Below are 15818 nucleotides of genomic sequence, written 5' to 3'. Positions count from 1 at the left end.
CAAATATGATGAAGCTTTTGGATTGAGATACATTTTTCATGTTGTTGAATATGTTATTAAGTATTTTATCAAAAATTAGTATTAAATTTTTCAATTGTCTTTTAGCATTTTTGAGGGTGATTGTATGAATTTTCCTTTAGATTAATAAGATTGTTTATATTAATGGATTTCCTAATATGGAATCCCCCTTAAAATTCCTAAAGTCTACTTGGTGATAATATAACATTTACTGCACTACTAGACTTTGCTTTCCAAATTTTTTTTTTTTTTTTTTAGGATTTTATATGCATAAGTGAGAGTAAGTGGCAGTTTTCTGTTGTGTGCAATTTTTGTTAGCTCAGCTTTCACGACTACTCCACTGGTATTTGCAGAGTTGTGTTCTCTGGGTGTGTAGAGTTTAATATCTATCAATAAAAGCTAACTTACTTGGTTATACTTATTTTTTCTCTGCTTGACAAAGATAGTCTTTTGCTTTTAGTGAATCTGCTCAAATTTTCTTGTATTTCCTGTAATTTCTGCTTTATAAATGTGGCTGCTGTTATTTGCCATATATTCATACTAATTCTATCTTAATTTCGTATATTACCTCTTAACATTAAAAACTTATCTTATTGTCCCATTTGATCATTTTAGGTATGAATCCCTTCTGTTTGCATTTTCTGGAAATATTATTTTTCATTCAGTTATTTTCAAACTTTCTCATTTTTATGGATCTTAGAAACATAGAGTTGTGTTTTGCTTTCTGAGCCAATCTGAAGACCATTCTCTTTTAAGTATAAGCCCATTTTTACTTAGTTTTATATCCCCTATGTTTCGTCTTAGTTCTAGTACATTATTTTATGGTCTGTGTTTTCTTTATAAAAATTTACAGGGAAGGGGGTAATTATTGTGTTTGTATTTGTTGTATGTTTCTTCATTTTTGTTTGTGGTTCTATTAATCGTAAGAAAAGGTTTTTTTGTTGTTGTTCTAGAGCTTACCTTTATAATTATAATTTTATATAGTTCTCTTAGTCCTGTTTCTTTTGACCACATCTATTGATTACCACCTATGAGCAATAATGAAAAAAATAATTAACCAGGTTACAGAAGTCTGTGACTTCTTTCTTACTGGTACTCTCTTTTCCAGAGGCTCTGCTGCAAGCTCATCTGTTCACTCTGAAGTCAGAGAGGGTTATGTGGCAAGGAACTGAAGGAGGCCTCTAGCCAATAGTTCATGAGGACCTGATACTTTAGTCCAATAACCCATGAGAAACTGAATCCTGCCAGCAACTGCAGACGTTTGCTGGAAAGTGGCTCCTTCCCGGATGAGCCTGAAGTTGCATGCAGCCTGTGACAGGTAAGACATGCCTGCCTTCCTGATCCGCAGAAGCTATGAGGTTATAATAAAGGTGTGGTAAGCCATTAAGTGTCAGGAGAATTTGTTACGCAGCAATAGATAACTCACACATGCATACTAAGGGTCTTTTGCATTTGAAGGTGTGTCTCTTTTCTTCAGAAAGTGTATTTTGCTGGAATATTAATTCTGCCCCTGCTGGGCCCTCTTACTTTCCTTCAGGCTTCTTCTTTTCACTCTCTTTCTTGACTCTGCCTGATCTCACCTGTGATTGGTAGTGATTTCACATAATTTGAGATCTGTGGATTATCTGTCTCTCATCTTAAAGTTTTCAGAATCTTCTTTCAACTTTGTTTCTTCTAAGTGCTTTCCAGGGAAAGGAGGGGAAAACCACTGATTTACGCAGCTGTGTTTATATTAGTAGTTTATTGTTGTTTTAATTTTCCTGATCAACAGTGATGATAAACTGCTTTTCACATGTATATGTGGCAATCTGTATTATCTATTTTTAATCATTTAACCACAATTCTATTAGCTTGCTTTTATTTTTCTTACTGATTTGTAGAAGCTCTTTGTATATTAGAGATAGAGCTTTTATCTTTTGAAAATGTTTGTAAGTACTTTCTGGCAACCTGTTATTTGTCTTTTGAAATTGAGAAGGACTTTGGTGATCCTTACATTTATAGAATCTTTTCATAAAAAGTTCTAGATGTTGGGGCACCTAGGTGGCTCAGTCAGTTAAGCATCCGACTCTTGACTTCGGCTCAGGTCATGATCTCAGGGCCTCAGGCTTGAGCCCCATGTCAGGCTCCCCACTCAGCAGAGAGTCTACTTGAGATTCTCTCCCTCTCCCTCTGCCCACCCTATCCCATGTGTTTTCTCTCTCTCTCATATAAACAAATCTTTTTTAAAAAGTTTTAAATTTTTCTGTAGTCAAATTTGCCAATTACTTACCAATTACTTCCATTACAACTTCCTTTTTCAAGTTTTACTAAGAAGGCCTAAGAGGGGTACATGGGTGGCTCAGTTGGTTAAGTGTCCAGCTCTTGATTTCAGCTCAGGTTATGATCTCAGGGTCCTAGGATTAAGCCCCACATTGGAGTCCACACTCAGTGGAGAGTCTGCTTGAGAATTCTCTCTCTCTCCCTCTGCCCCTTCCCCCACTTGTGCTCTCTATCTCTAAAATCAATCAATCAATCAATCAAAAAAAAAAAAAAGAGAGAAGAAGAAGGCCTAAGAAAATAGGGCTTTTCGAGATTGTGGAAGCTGAAGGCATTTACATATTCTACAATGCCATCCAAAAAGGTGGGTGAGAGGGATGCCTGGTTGGCTCAGTTGATTAAGCATCTGCCTTCGGCTCAGGTCTTGACCCCAGTGTCCTGGGATCAAGTCCCGCATCAGTCTCCTAGCTCTGCGGGAAGCCTGCTTCTCCCTCTGCCTCTGCTGCTCCCCCTGCTTATGCATTTTTTCTCTCTCGCTCTCTCTCTGACAAGTAAATAAATAAAATCTTAAAAAAAAAAAAATCCTTTAAAAAACAAAAACAAAAAGGTGGGGGAGAGAACAGTCAACATTTCTGTGACATTTAAAGGCAATATTTCATGAAACAAAATATAGGAAAAACTGAGTTATCAAAAAAAGGGAGGCTTTAAAAAATTAAATAACATTCAGACTAAAATAATCTATCCGCAATTTAGGATAAAATATTGGCTCTAACTATATTTTTGTTTTTCCAACTGTAGTATCAATATACTGTAACACTATGAAGTGACCATTTTTTCCCTCACTGATTTAAGATGCCTTACTTATCACATATAATTTTCCATGTAACTATTATCTGGACTGTGTATTGATGCATTTATCCATCCCTGCATCAATACCACACTGTCTTAAAGGCTATAGCATTAAGGTATTCTACTTCCATCATTCACTGGCCATGAGACCTCAGTAAACTTCTCTAAGCCTCAGTTTCTACTTTGCAGTGTTGTTTTCAGAATTAAATATATAAGGGATATAAGTAAATAAATTTCCTAATCCTATGCCTCACATAAAATAGGCATTCATAATTATTATTAACATCATCATAATGCATGATGAAATTGGACTACAGGCAAGTTAATGATAATAATAAGTTAACTATGCATTTTAAAAATATAACAAACCCTGCTACTCTTCTATGCTTCCCTGTGTGTTCAAGCTCCGGGAGAACTAGTCCCTGTGGCGAGATCATTCAGATTCTGGTAGATGTTCTGTTCTCCTAGGCTAACAATGTGAAAAGAGGAAGAAACAAAGATTAGCTTATACAGGATGCTTTGGAAAGAGAGACTGGGTCAGTAACAAAGAGAAGTGGCACTTCACTGAGATTCCCATAGGAAGGAGCTAAGCTAGTCATTCACAGTTGCTTAGCAACATGTAAATGAACAAGAAAGAAGCAAGGTAAAGCCATCACAAAATCAGGCATATCTTACTCTCACTTACTCATTTATTATTTCTACATTGAGCATTAGTCAAAGAGAAACAGAATATAAGTTTGACCTCCAAAAATAAGCTGGCCAGTCAGCAAAGGAAATACAGCTCAAACATCAGCTTAAAAATGTAGTAGGTAGCCTGGAAATAAATATACAGACAAAAGTCCATGTGCTTATGGCTGAGTTCCAGGTGCCGTAGAATTACTCTGCTCAATGTATCAAGTATTTACAAGTGCTTCAGGGGACACATAGAAGAATACAAGGCAGCCAATGCTTTCAAATACTTTAAAATATACTAGGAAGGGGTGCCTGGGTGGCTCATGCACTTAAGCATCTGACCCTTGGTTTCAGCTCAGGTCATGATGTCAGGGTCATAAGATTGAGCCCCATGTCCAGCGCCACGCTCAGCACAGAGTCTGCTTAGGATTCTCTGCCTCTCCCTCTCCTTCTGCCCTGCCCACTCGCACTCTCTCTCTAAAATAAATAAATAAAATCCTTTAAAAAGAATTAAAAAATAGGGCGCCTGAGTGGCTCAGTTGGTTAAGCGACTGCCTTCGGCTCAGGTCATGATCCTGGAGTCCCAGGATCGAGTCCCGCATCGGGCTCCCTGCTCGGCAGGGAGTCTACCTCTCCCTCTGACCCTCCTCCCTCTCATGCTCTCTGTCTCTCATTCTCTCTGTCTCAAATAAATAAATAAAATCTTAAAAAAAAAAAAAAGAATTAAAAAATATACTAGGGAGAATAAAACATGAATATAGATCATTCCACCACAAAACAGAATTCATGGGCGCCTGGGTGGCTCAGATGGTTAAGCGTCTGCCTTCGGCTCAGGTCATGATCCCAGGGTTCTGGGATCGAGTCCCGCCTCGGGCTCTCTGCTCCTTGGGAGCCTGCTTCTCCCTCTGCCTCTCTCTCTCTCTGTCTCTCATGAATAAATAAATAAAAATCTTTAAAAAAAAACAGAATTCATCTCATGACTGAGGAACACCCCATTTATATGTCTTCAAAGGTCAGAGAGAGCAAAGCTTGGGGGGTAGCAAACCAGAAAAGCTTCCCTAAAGAGAAGCCATTTGGATTAACCTTTAAAAGTTAAATAGGGAGAAAAATTATATAGGATTTTCACTGGTAGATGGGGGGATAAGAGAGCACATTTCAGTATGTCAGGGAGGAAGCTCCAGGTATGTTGGGAACAAGGTTAATCCAGATTTTGCTACAAAATTGTATTTTACTAGAATAGACACAGAGAAAGATAAAATTATTGCCATATTGTGGAGGTTTGTGAATGCCAGGTTTAGGGACCCAAGCTTCATTTCTAGACACTGAGAGGAAGTGAGAGAGTGGGTGGAATGGTTAATTATGCCTTCAGGAGATGAATCTGGTAATGGTAGTTTTGATTGGGAGGGAGGGGAAAGTGTAATGGAGCAAGTGGTGAAGAAGAAATTTTAGCAGTCCCAATGAGAGAGGAGGGCAGTCTAATCTAAACTAGAATCCACAGAAATGGGAAGAAGGGGACAGACAATAGAGATACTGCAGAGGTAGCAATTGAAGACAAGCTGCTAATTAGGTTCAAGGGCTCAGCAGAGATGGGGAGTGAAAATTATCTCAGAGGTGGTAAGCCTGATTTACTGGATATAAATAATAGAAGAAATAGATCCAACTGAGCAGTGAAGGGGGTTGGTGGAGGGAAAGGAAGAGGGGAAAAGACATCCATTTAGAACTCACTAAATTTGAAATGTTCATGGTACTATCCGGTGGCGATGCCCGAAGTGGAAGAAAAGAGAGGTTTGGAGTTCTGAGGAAGGTCAAAGTTCTGATGATTGATTACTCGCATGAAGGTCATAAATGAAGCTATGTGAACAGATGTAAACACAAAAGAAAAAGGAGCAGATGAATCCCTGACAAAGAAGACGGCTGGCTAAGGAAAGAGCCAGGGGGCAGGAGGATGAGCAGGTATGAGGAAGACATAAGAGGAGCAGCAGAGCGGGGAGAACCTAGTACAGCATCACAGGACTCATAATTGGCAATTATGAGTGGTGCTCATTTTCCTTTTTTAAAAATCTTCTATCAAGATCAGGTTTTACTTTTGTAAAAGTATTGTTAATCAGTATATTTTTTAAAGAAATCACTTATTATGAAGAGAAGCAAATACCGTAGAGACATAAGATGAGGGCTGATGGAGTGCCTGGCTGGCTCAGTCGCAAGAGCTTGCGGCTCTTGATCTTGGGGTTGTGTGTTCGAGCCCTACACTGGGTGTAGAGTATTGCTTAAATAAATAAATAAACTTAAAAAGAAGATGCGGGCTGAGGATAACATCACATTTAGGAATTAGGAACTCCTGTGTGTCCTTTAGAAACACATTTGAACAGAATGGGGGAGCAGAAGAGGATTGTAAGGGGTCATGAGGTGGTGGTGGGTGATTCTCAGCAAGTGACTAATTAGCAGAGTGGCCACTTGAGGGGGTAAAAGAATTGGGGGGATTTTTTCAGGAAAGAAGATAAGATGCACATTTGTTGAGGAAAGTAAGGACAATGAAGAGGGAAAGTTTGAAGATTCACATAGAAGTGGGAATCCTTGACTGAGCAGGGCATAGGAAAGAAGCAAAAAGAGCCATGAAAAGCCAACAGCAGGTCTTCTAGAAAACCTGTCTTCTAATGAAAAAGAGGAGATGAGGCTTTACAGGTTTTAAAGCAAATAGAGGGAAGGTTAGGGACCTCAGTTTGAATGGTTCAAGAGGTAATTGAGCTTAAGGAAGGTTTGAGAAGATCTATGGAAGGCAGAAAAGCAGCCTGCACTCTTCACCAAACCCAACCCAAGTCTTTTCTTCTTAAATCTTGTCAGATATAGATGAACCTCCCCCATCAAAAATTTCAGTAGGTCTCAATATCAGCATAAAAGAAATCACCTCTGGGTTCATGGACTTTAACATTCACAAAACAGACTAAGAGAGTAGGCTACTGCAGAGAACATAAGCAATATATAGAAATCAGAAACCCCTAGCTTTCATAGGGATCTCCAAGGGTCATCTGCAAATATACAAATCCCAGATAATACATACTGCCACACACATGGACAAATTGACCATGCTCTGTGAAGAGAGCTCAGACACCAGGAACTCTTGCACAGAAGTCTTCACTGCAACAGATGGCTGGAAAACAGGGAAGTGATTTAAAAAAAGAGAGAGAGAGAGAAAGAAAAGAAAAGGAGAGGAGAGGAGGGGAAGGAAGGGGAAGAGGAAGGAAACGGGAAGGGGAGGGGAAGGGAAGGGAAGGGAAGGGAAGGGGAGGGGAGGGGAGGGGAGGGGAAGGAAACGGGAAGGGAAGAGGAAGGAGAGGGGAAGGGAAGGGGAAGGAAGAGAGGGGAAGGGATAATTTTAAACTCCAAGAGATTGATCACAGGGAAAATAAAAGTTTCCTGATTCTTTGGCCACATCAAGTCCCACAGGGAACAAAGCTGCATTAGCTACACGCTTGCTGAGTGTAAATCAGTGACGCCAGCCCATTATCTCAGGACCTTCGATCTCACCTTGAAATCCTATTTCATTGAAGTTATTCTCCTCATCATTAAATGTAGCAGAGAGGAAAAGAGCGTTAAAAGTGGCGAAGAGATTTAAAGAAGCCATGTCCCATTGCACCATGCCTTCTGCAGTAGAGTCTGAGGTTTTTCATTAATTGCAACACAGCAGCCCCCCTCCAGCAACCCTCTCAGCTTGGGGCTGCTCAAGAGCACTGATGGAGTGGACAGCTATGCATAGATAAATCACTGCCTGCCACACCCGGTGCCTAAATTCCAAGATGGAAAAACACCTGCAATGCTGAGCACCATGAAGAAAATAGGAGAAGAGGCTAGCAAAGGAGATGAGAGCCAGGAGAACCTTGATGTGTGGCTGGGCACTGGGGTCACGAAAGCCAGGATGGACAGCAGGGCCTTCTTAGTGTGTCTTTCTAGAGACATGAGCAAAACCATGCCAACAAGGAAGACAAGAGTTGGGGCACCTGGGTGGCTCAGTCATTAAGCGTCTGCCTTCAGCTCAGGTCATGATCGCGGGGTCCTGGGATCAAGCCCCGCATTGGGCTCCCTGCTCGGTGGGAAGCCTGCTTCTCCCTCTTCCCCACTTGTGTTCCCTCTCTCACTGTGTCTCTCTCTGTCAAATAAATAAATAAAATCTTAAAAAAAAAAAAAAAAAAAAAAGGGAAGACAAGAGTAAAGACTGTCCAGGCAACAAGTTTTAAAGAGAAGTAGGATTTCTCATATGATCTTATAGTATTCCCAGTGGCGTTCCAAGACTGCAACCCTCTCCTTAAAAAGTAGTAATATAAGCTCTGGTTGCCTATGAAAAGAGGATGGTGCTCAAGCTGGAGAGTCCCAAGGAACTAGGCAGCATCCATGGAACCAAGCCAGACACCTTCTGTTTTAGCCAGAGGAAGATGGGGAGGGTGTAGGTTGCGGTCTTCACGCAACAGAAAGCGCTGAGCTAGGTGAAGAACCATAAGGTGGCAGTGTTCAGTAAGTCCCACTGGAAGGCTAGGAACTGCAGTACAGGGTTGTATGGGAAGGCCATTGGATACAGGAAAATATAAATGCTCTTCCTCATCACCACCCACTGCAGACAGAGGCAAGAGGCCCCCAGGCTGACTAATAATTTATCACAAGGTTAACAGTGTTCTCTGTAGCAACCACTCCATGCTCAGTGTTACAGTGATGAAGAAGCCGTTGCTCACTGCTGTCCCCAGGAACAAAAAAATAAAATGAAATGAAATGATAGCCAGGGTGATGGCTCTCTTATCAGTCAGTCACTGGAGGTTCTGGAACCATGTCATCTCCATTCATCTCTCCTGTGGACAAGATGGGTCCCAAGACTTCAAGGTCTATTCCTGTTCGTTGGCTCTGCAAGGTCCTGCATGACGTTTGCCCCTCCAGCTGCCCCCAAGTGTAGAGGACAGAGTAGAGGACATGGGCCAACTCCTGAGGGTAAAGAGTTTCTTCTTCTCAGAACAGATGCAAATATTGCTAAGGCTCAGTTTCAAAAGTCCCCCTGCCTGCCCCTGAATTTCCCTGCCCTTCCTCTGCCCATGTCAACATTGGTGTGAATAATATACCAGGCAGGCACTCGCATTTAGGTTCTACTCCTCTAAGTTGACACCTACATGACCGCACACCTGCTGGCAGCTCTGTGAGGAAATCCTCTGTCAACAGTCAGAGCTCACATTCGCTGGTTGATTGTTCATTCCAGGCATTGTTCTAAGTGTTCTCCACTGTGTTAGTTCTCACTACGACCTTACGAAATAGGTGCTTTTGGAATACTCCAATAGAAAAATGAGCTAAACCTCTACTAAAAGAGTTTAGTACAAGTCCTATAACTTGTCATGACCATCAGCATCAAAAAGAACACAGGAGACAATTATGTATTTTCAGGCAGGTGACTTTTTTGTTACAACATTTTATAATTAGTGACCTAAGTGGCATTTCATGAAGGAACCCCTACTGGGATAGCAATAAAACCAATGGGATGTGGCAGAAAGAACCCAGGACAATGACTCACCATGAGTTACTGAGTATGTTGTTAGTCCCTCTGTACCTCAATTTCTCCATCTGTAAGATGCAAAAAGTATCTGGGTTTTTTTTTTTTTAAGATGTATTTATTTATTTGTCAGAGAGAAAGAGAGAGAGAGAAAGCACAAGCAGGGGGAACAGCAGGCAGGAGAAGCAGGCTCCCCACTGAGCAAGGAGCCCAATGCAGGACTCAATCCCAGGGTCCTGGGATCATGACCTGAGCCAAAGGCAAATGCTTAACTGACTGAGCCACCCACGTGTCCCTATCTGTTGTTTGTTTGTTTTTTTTAAGTTAGCTCTACACCCACCATGGGGCTTGAACTTACAACCCCCAGATAGAGAATCACATGCTCTTCTAACTGTGCCAGCCAGGTACCCCAAGTATTATCTGTTCTAAGTCAAGATTGAACTAGAATCTAAGACTACAATCTCAGCTTTTAGAGTGAAAGAAAACATTAAAATAATATTATAAAAGAAAGAAATGATTATAGATTAAGAGTCTCAACTAAGGTCATAGTTACATGGAGGAAAGACCAAGACCCAAACTGATTCCAGGACCAGAGATCTCTGCCATAGTTAGCAACACATCCTTTACTCTGATCTTCATCCTCAGCTGAAGTCAGAGACCAGGTTTTGAGTCTTGTCACAATCACTATCTATGGATCTTCAGACTAGTCATTTAATCTTTCTGAACGCCTCTTTCTTCACCTATAAAATATATGGATCACAAATATATGTGAATATGTATCTATATTATCTGCATAAGCATAAGGAAGAATTAAGGTGATGATGACAGCTGTTACTATAATAACTACCTGCCATTCCATCCATCCTGTAGAGGGACAAGTAGTCCAAGGAGAATTCAGGAGAGCATCAGAGATGCAGTAGAAGTAAGAGCACCAACTCTTGTACCCTCTACTTTAACCAGAGGAAGGCAGAGTAAGCAAAAGTTATATTTTTCATAGGAATGATGTTCCAAGAGTCAAAAAAAATCAATTAAGTGAGTACTTACCCAAGTGAGTGATAAGCAGATTAATTTTTCTACAGGGAGATAGGCAAGGAGAAATTATTCTGGGTCATATATGGCAATATTGAAGGCTCAAGATAAAGTAACATGAGAGTGAAGGAGTATTTTATAGTACATTCCTGTCCTGGCCAGCACTATATCCTACCAGTTCCATGCATACAACCCCATAGAGAACAGAATGCAGAAAACATAGCATCTCCTTCCAGGTCCCAGTCCACCTGGAACAAAGATCCAGGCAGAATTGTTCTTCCAATACAGAGTCCTTGCTATGGTGAATACTGTGTTCCTAGAGAAAGGAGAGATAGTGAACCAAGGTATTTTTTCACCTTGTCTTTCTGTGAAGATGCAAATCTTCAGGAGATAGAGCTCCCAACTGCTCTCTTCCTCAGCCTTGTTCCTCTGGCTGACATTTGGCCATTTCCTACTGGACCTTGGAGCAATGGGGCAAACTATGAACTCCCAGTTCTGGAGTTTGGCCAGTCATAGACCTCTCAGTATGGAAGCTCGTCCTTCCCATTCACTTCCTACATCTTCGATGGCTTGTACAACTGAAAAGATTCATTCAACAACAATTTACGAGGCATCTCCCATGTCATAAGGACCCTGTGAAAGGCACTGGGGCTACAACGGTGAACTAGGTACCTGCCCTCAGAGTGTTTTCATGCACCAATCATAAACCACAACATTAACTGGCCACACACTTTGTGCAGATTAAGCTAATCCAAAAAGGTAAATAACCATTTGCATTGAAATACGCAATGTGTTTTGTAGTGATTCTTCTGTTGTTTGTGCTTTTTATTTGTTCACTGCATGTTACTTCCTCATATTCAGACTTATTCTCTCAGGTGGGAGCCAAGTCTGAGAATTCTGAGTTTTCACAGCTGGTCTTTATACGTGTAATGGTGGGGATGGTACAGGTAGGAATCCGGAGTAGATTCTCTATGTGGGAAACACATACCTCAAGGACTCTCTCGGAGAGGGATAAAGTGGGAGGACTCCCAGGCTGCAGCTGGAAATGTTATACGGCATTCTGTTCCCACCAAGAACTCTGAGAAGAGCTCAGTGGGCATAGCAGCAGCAGAGCCTTCATTGGGGTCCAAGAAAGACGCTGTCTTGTATGTTGCAAGGAAGGAGACATGGGCCACTGACAGAGATGGAATTTCCTTATGTCTAGGGAATAATCAGACAAGTTTGGCTACAGCAAAGGGAATGGTGGCGTATCAGGCTGGGAAGAGTCCACAGAAAGCCTTGAAAGTCAGGATGAGAAACTGGGTTATGTTTTTGGTCAAGATGGAGCCACCAAGTGTTTGGGGGCTCTTATGAGCTAAAACCTAGGGAAAGGAGGTTAAGAACATCAACCAATCAAGAAGGTTGTCCTGAGATAAGCCCACTAGACCTGGCATAACTCAAAGGGCTGTGAACATGTCGCAGGACATTAGAGTCACATCACCATCCTCTCCCCACCCAAGACATTCAGTACAGTTCTGGAACTCCACTGTTCCAGGAAACAGTAGACATGGCAAGGCAGTCTTCCAGGTGCTTCCAGATGAGTGGTCTGTGGATACAGATACCGCTGCTGCTCTTGCCTTCACTGCTCCCACCCAACCCTTTTCTAGTCTTTTGGTCTACATACGTTTTTAAAATTAATTCCATCAGCAAAACAAATTTAAGACATGAATCCAACCATATGCATATTTATTTAACTACATGCATGTGTACTTTACTAATATATTCTGTACATCATAAAATATATACACAAAAAAAAGGAACTAAAAGGATGAGATAAAAATAAGTGGAAATTGGAGTTGCCACACTTTTCTTTCCACATTCAGTGGATCATTGTGCACACAACTCTGGGATGCAAACACCCCAATTTGGAGACTTACATCCTAGGCACTGGCATTCAGGATCCACCTCCTGGGTGAGCAGACAGGAAGGGAAGGATTATCAAAATTAAGAACAGTAGCAAACTTACTTTGTTTTCCTTCTCTATCTTCTGTTGGCCAAAACCTAAAAGCATTTTCACATCAGACAATTCTTTTTAATTCAACATATAGCAAACATGCAATATCATGGGCAGGGCCTAGAGTGGTGGGAAACTCCTATACACCCTCAGCCTTCCATGGGATCAAACTGAAAAGACTCCATGGGTGGAATCAGTCATAAGCTGGGCACAAAAGAAGGGAATGGACAATGGCAGACAAAGGAAAGAAGGAAGTTCCAGATGGGACAAATGACCACAGGCTAGAGTGAAGAAGATGTGGAGATGTGGGGAGATGGAAAGAATCTTTACTGGGCTGGAGTGGAGAGACTGAGCTGACAGCAGAACAGTAGTGAGGAAGGAAGTTGTGTGTGGAATGGTGTAGAACAATCTATGCCACCATTAAAAAAAACACTTCAGGTTGACCACAGAGACAACCGACAACCATTACAGGTCTCCAAAAAGCAGTCTGACCCAAAGGATGCTTGGAGAGCTTTATAATGGCTGCTCATATAGAGGGTATGAGAGGTCTATGAGGCAATGAGGCCAACATCCCAGCCTAGGGTGGCTTGGGACACACACTGGGTGCTAGGAGCAGTGGATGGAATGGCAGGAACAGAGAGGGGTGCAAAAAGAATTAATAGGGCATGGAAGGAGTAGGAAAGAAAGAGGGAAATGAAAAGAGAGAAGGACAGTGCCCAAACTTTACAGCTTCTCACCACTCATGGGCTTGTCCACAGATAATGATTATTGATACTGAGAACTTGAGACAGACCAGCCTTTGTCCAGAGCTTTCCAAAGCCTGGTCTTCAGGACCTTTCTCAGCTTAGGGGTGCTTAGCACCAGGATGCTGGAGTACAGACAGATGCCTGCATAGGTCACCACTTCCCAGGCCCAGTACCAGTGACTCTGAAAGGCTGTGATGTTCATAGAAACAACAATCAGAGACAGGAAATATGAGGTATAGAAGACAAGGAAGAAGACAAGTGACTTCAGGGCCATGGTGTGAGCCTGTGTGCTAGGATCACGTGGGCCCAGTCTATGGTCCCTTATCTGCCCCAAGTGCTGGCACAGTGAGAACATGAGCAAGAGCATGGACACCAAGAACAGGAGGAATGGGACTGACCACGTAAGCATTGCACGAGGTAGAATAAAACACCAATAGAAGGGCTGTACTGTATCAGCCAGGATGCTGTTTCCTTGGGAACTCGGGGAGCCATAAGAATTCTAGTCCCAATGGCTGATGAGATGACTGTCAGACCAGCGAAGACCAGGGAGCCCAGCAGCAGCCTGGGCACTGACCGAGAAATCCTCTACTTCAGCCAGAAGAAGACAGGGTAGGAGAAGACAGCGATCTTCACACAGTAGAAGACAGCAAGCCAGGCAGTGCGACAGGAAGCAGGAGTGTTGATGAAGTTCCAGATGTGGTAATAGTCCATTTCAAAGAAGGTCAAGAGGTTGTTAAGGATGGCCACCCCATCCAGGCAGAACCAGGCAGCCAGGAAGGCCATAATCATGTTACCTGCGGGCAGCACCTGGCGTCACACCCACTCCCTGCCCAACACAGTAACTATGAAGCCATTCTGCAGCACTGCAGCCAACGACTCCAGGAAGAAGATGACCATGAAGATCAATGCAGGTGAGGAGGGCATCCTCTCCAGAAAGCTCTGCTCACACTGGGACACATCCACAAGGAAAAGTGGCCTCTCTGGCCAAGCCACTCTGTTGAGACGAGAGATCCAAAAGCTCTCTCCTTGGATTCACGCAAAAGCCCAGCTGCTAGCAAACACCTCCAGTACTGCAGGATTTGAAAAGACGATCCCTGTGATCTCTCTCGGCATGCAAATCACTCCCAGCTCAATGACTTGCTGTCTATATTTGCTTAACCTGTATTTGCCTGCTCCTTACCAGAGCCAGAGGCAGGGAGATGTTAACAGAAGAGAGACTCCATGGGTGATTGAATATACTCATATTTTATACTTTATTTCTTAACCATATTATTTTTTTTCCTAACTTTTCTTTAAAAGATGTCCTTATCCTTGTTTGGCTCCCCTAACCACAAACCTTGCCCGACGCTTCATGTCCCAGTTTAATATTTTATTCACTAGCCTGTACACATTACAATAAGGCCCATCTCTTGAATGCATGGAGTAAGAAGTCATCCATATGCACAAGCACCAGGAAAAGGCTCATTTTCCCTTCCACTGACTGCTCATGCTGCCTAAAATTTCACTGGCAGGCTCCATATTGAAGTTTGAGGAGTCTCCAGTTAAAATGTGAATATCCCTGATGTGTTAACATCAAATCTGTTAGCCATTAATGCCTTAGCTTCAATGTGCTTAGCAAACCAAAATTACTCCTTTCCTAAGAAGGCTCTGAGGAAATGAGAGAGTATATAAGTCATGAGAAGGGAAAGACAGAGAAGGGAAACTGGGAGACCAGATCCAGAATGGACATACAGCTGGAGCCAGGGAAGCAAGAGTTGGGATGACAACAGGAGCTCAGAACAAGCCCATGGGGTGGGGGTGGGGGGACAGTAAGAGAATAACAACCAACTTGTTAGAACACCTTGCTGTTTATAAGGTGATTACACATATTACATTTTGCCTCCACTGCCAAACACAGAGGGACACTGGTCCAGATCAGGGAGCAATGGAGAAGAACCCAGCTAAGGTGGGTTTTTAAAGGGGCAAGAAGGCTTCAAAACATGAAACATAAAAAAGCAAAGGGGAAAGAGGGAAGAGAGAGGAGAGTAGAAGGAAGCAGAGGTGGAGGAGGAGAAGCAGGGAAGGGAGTCTCCTCTTCCAATATCAGAGATCCTGGAGTCACGATCCTCCCCAAGGCCACTCACAGATAAAGGCCTTCTCTCCCACTGAACATGGTCTCACTCAAAATTCCACAGTGAGAGGTCTACTGTGAAAGATGGAAGAGAATAAAAACAAGAATAAACATTTATAGGAACCTCAGGGAAAAGAGGTATGGCCACCTCTCAAATATGGCATTTGCTTGAAGAGCTGCTTCAGTTTTACTCAAAACATCACCAAAGAGCATATAATCCACTCTGATCAATGGTTTTGCAACTCAGCTTCAGTGTCTTGATTTAGTTCTTTGCATGTTTTCCCCTGTCTTTTCCTTGAAGACAGCAGCAGTGAGTGGCTCCTGCAAGTTTCACAATAGTTTGGCTCTTCTTGGAATCCTTCTGGTGAAAGGCCAGCTTCATGATGTCATCAAGAAGCAAGTTGAGGCCATGGCACACACGCTCTGTTGCAATCACATGTAACCAAGTATCCCCTGTGTGTTCACAGGCAACTTTGTGACTTGCACGGTCATCAAAGCAAATACTTTGCCAGAAATGGTTTTCCCAGGATTCTTCCTTTTCTACAATTGACAGCTCTACAAGTGATGTTTTCTTTTGTTTCCGTACTCATCTGTAAGCAGGTTGAAAGAGTATCCTTCCACAGG

General features: G+C 42.4%; 1 protein-coding gene across 1 annotated transcript; it reads right to left on the bottom strand.

Annotated features, from left to right (window-relative positions):
* Positions 1 to 7131: 7131 nt before the first annotated feature.
* On the bottom strand, positions 7132 to 9236 carry TAS2R60 (taste 2 receptor member 60). Its single transcript, XM_035021307.1, is given in 6 exon segments — positions 7132 to 7710; positions 7713 to 7786; positions 8005 to 8134; positions 8137 to 8449; positions 8451 to 8588; positions 8590 to 9236. Coding segments are annotated over 6 exon segments (939 nt in total). The 5' UTR covers positions 8626 to 9236; the 3' UTR covers positions 7132 to 7462.
* Positions 9237 to 15818: the final 6582 nt, after the last annotated feature.

This window comes from Mirounga leonina, unplaced genomic scaffold (genome assembly GCF_011800145.1).
Source record: "Mirounga leonina isolate KUSES-001 unplaced genomic scaffold, KU_Mleo_1.0 Mir_174, whole genome shotgun sequence".
NCBI lineage: Eukaryota > Metazoa > Chordata > Mammalia > Carnivora > Phocidae > Mirounga > Mirounga leonina.
The sequence above is the reverse complement of the archived record's forward strand: the minus strand, read 5'-3'. Positions and strand labels throughout refer to the sequence as shown.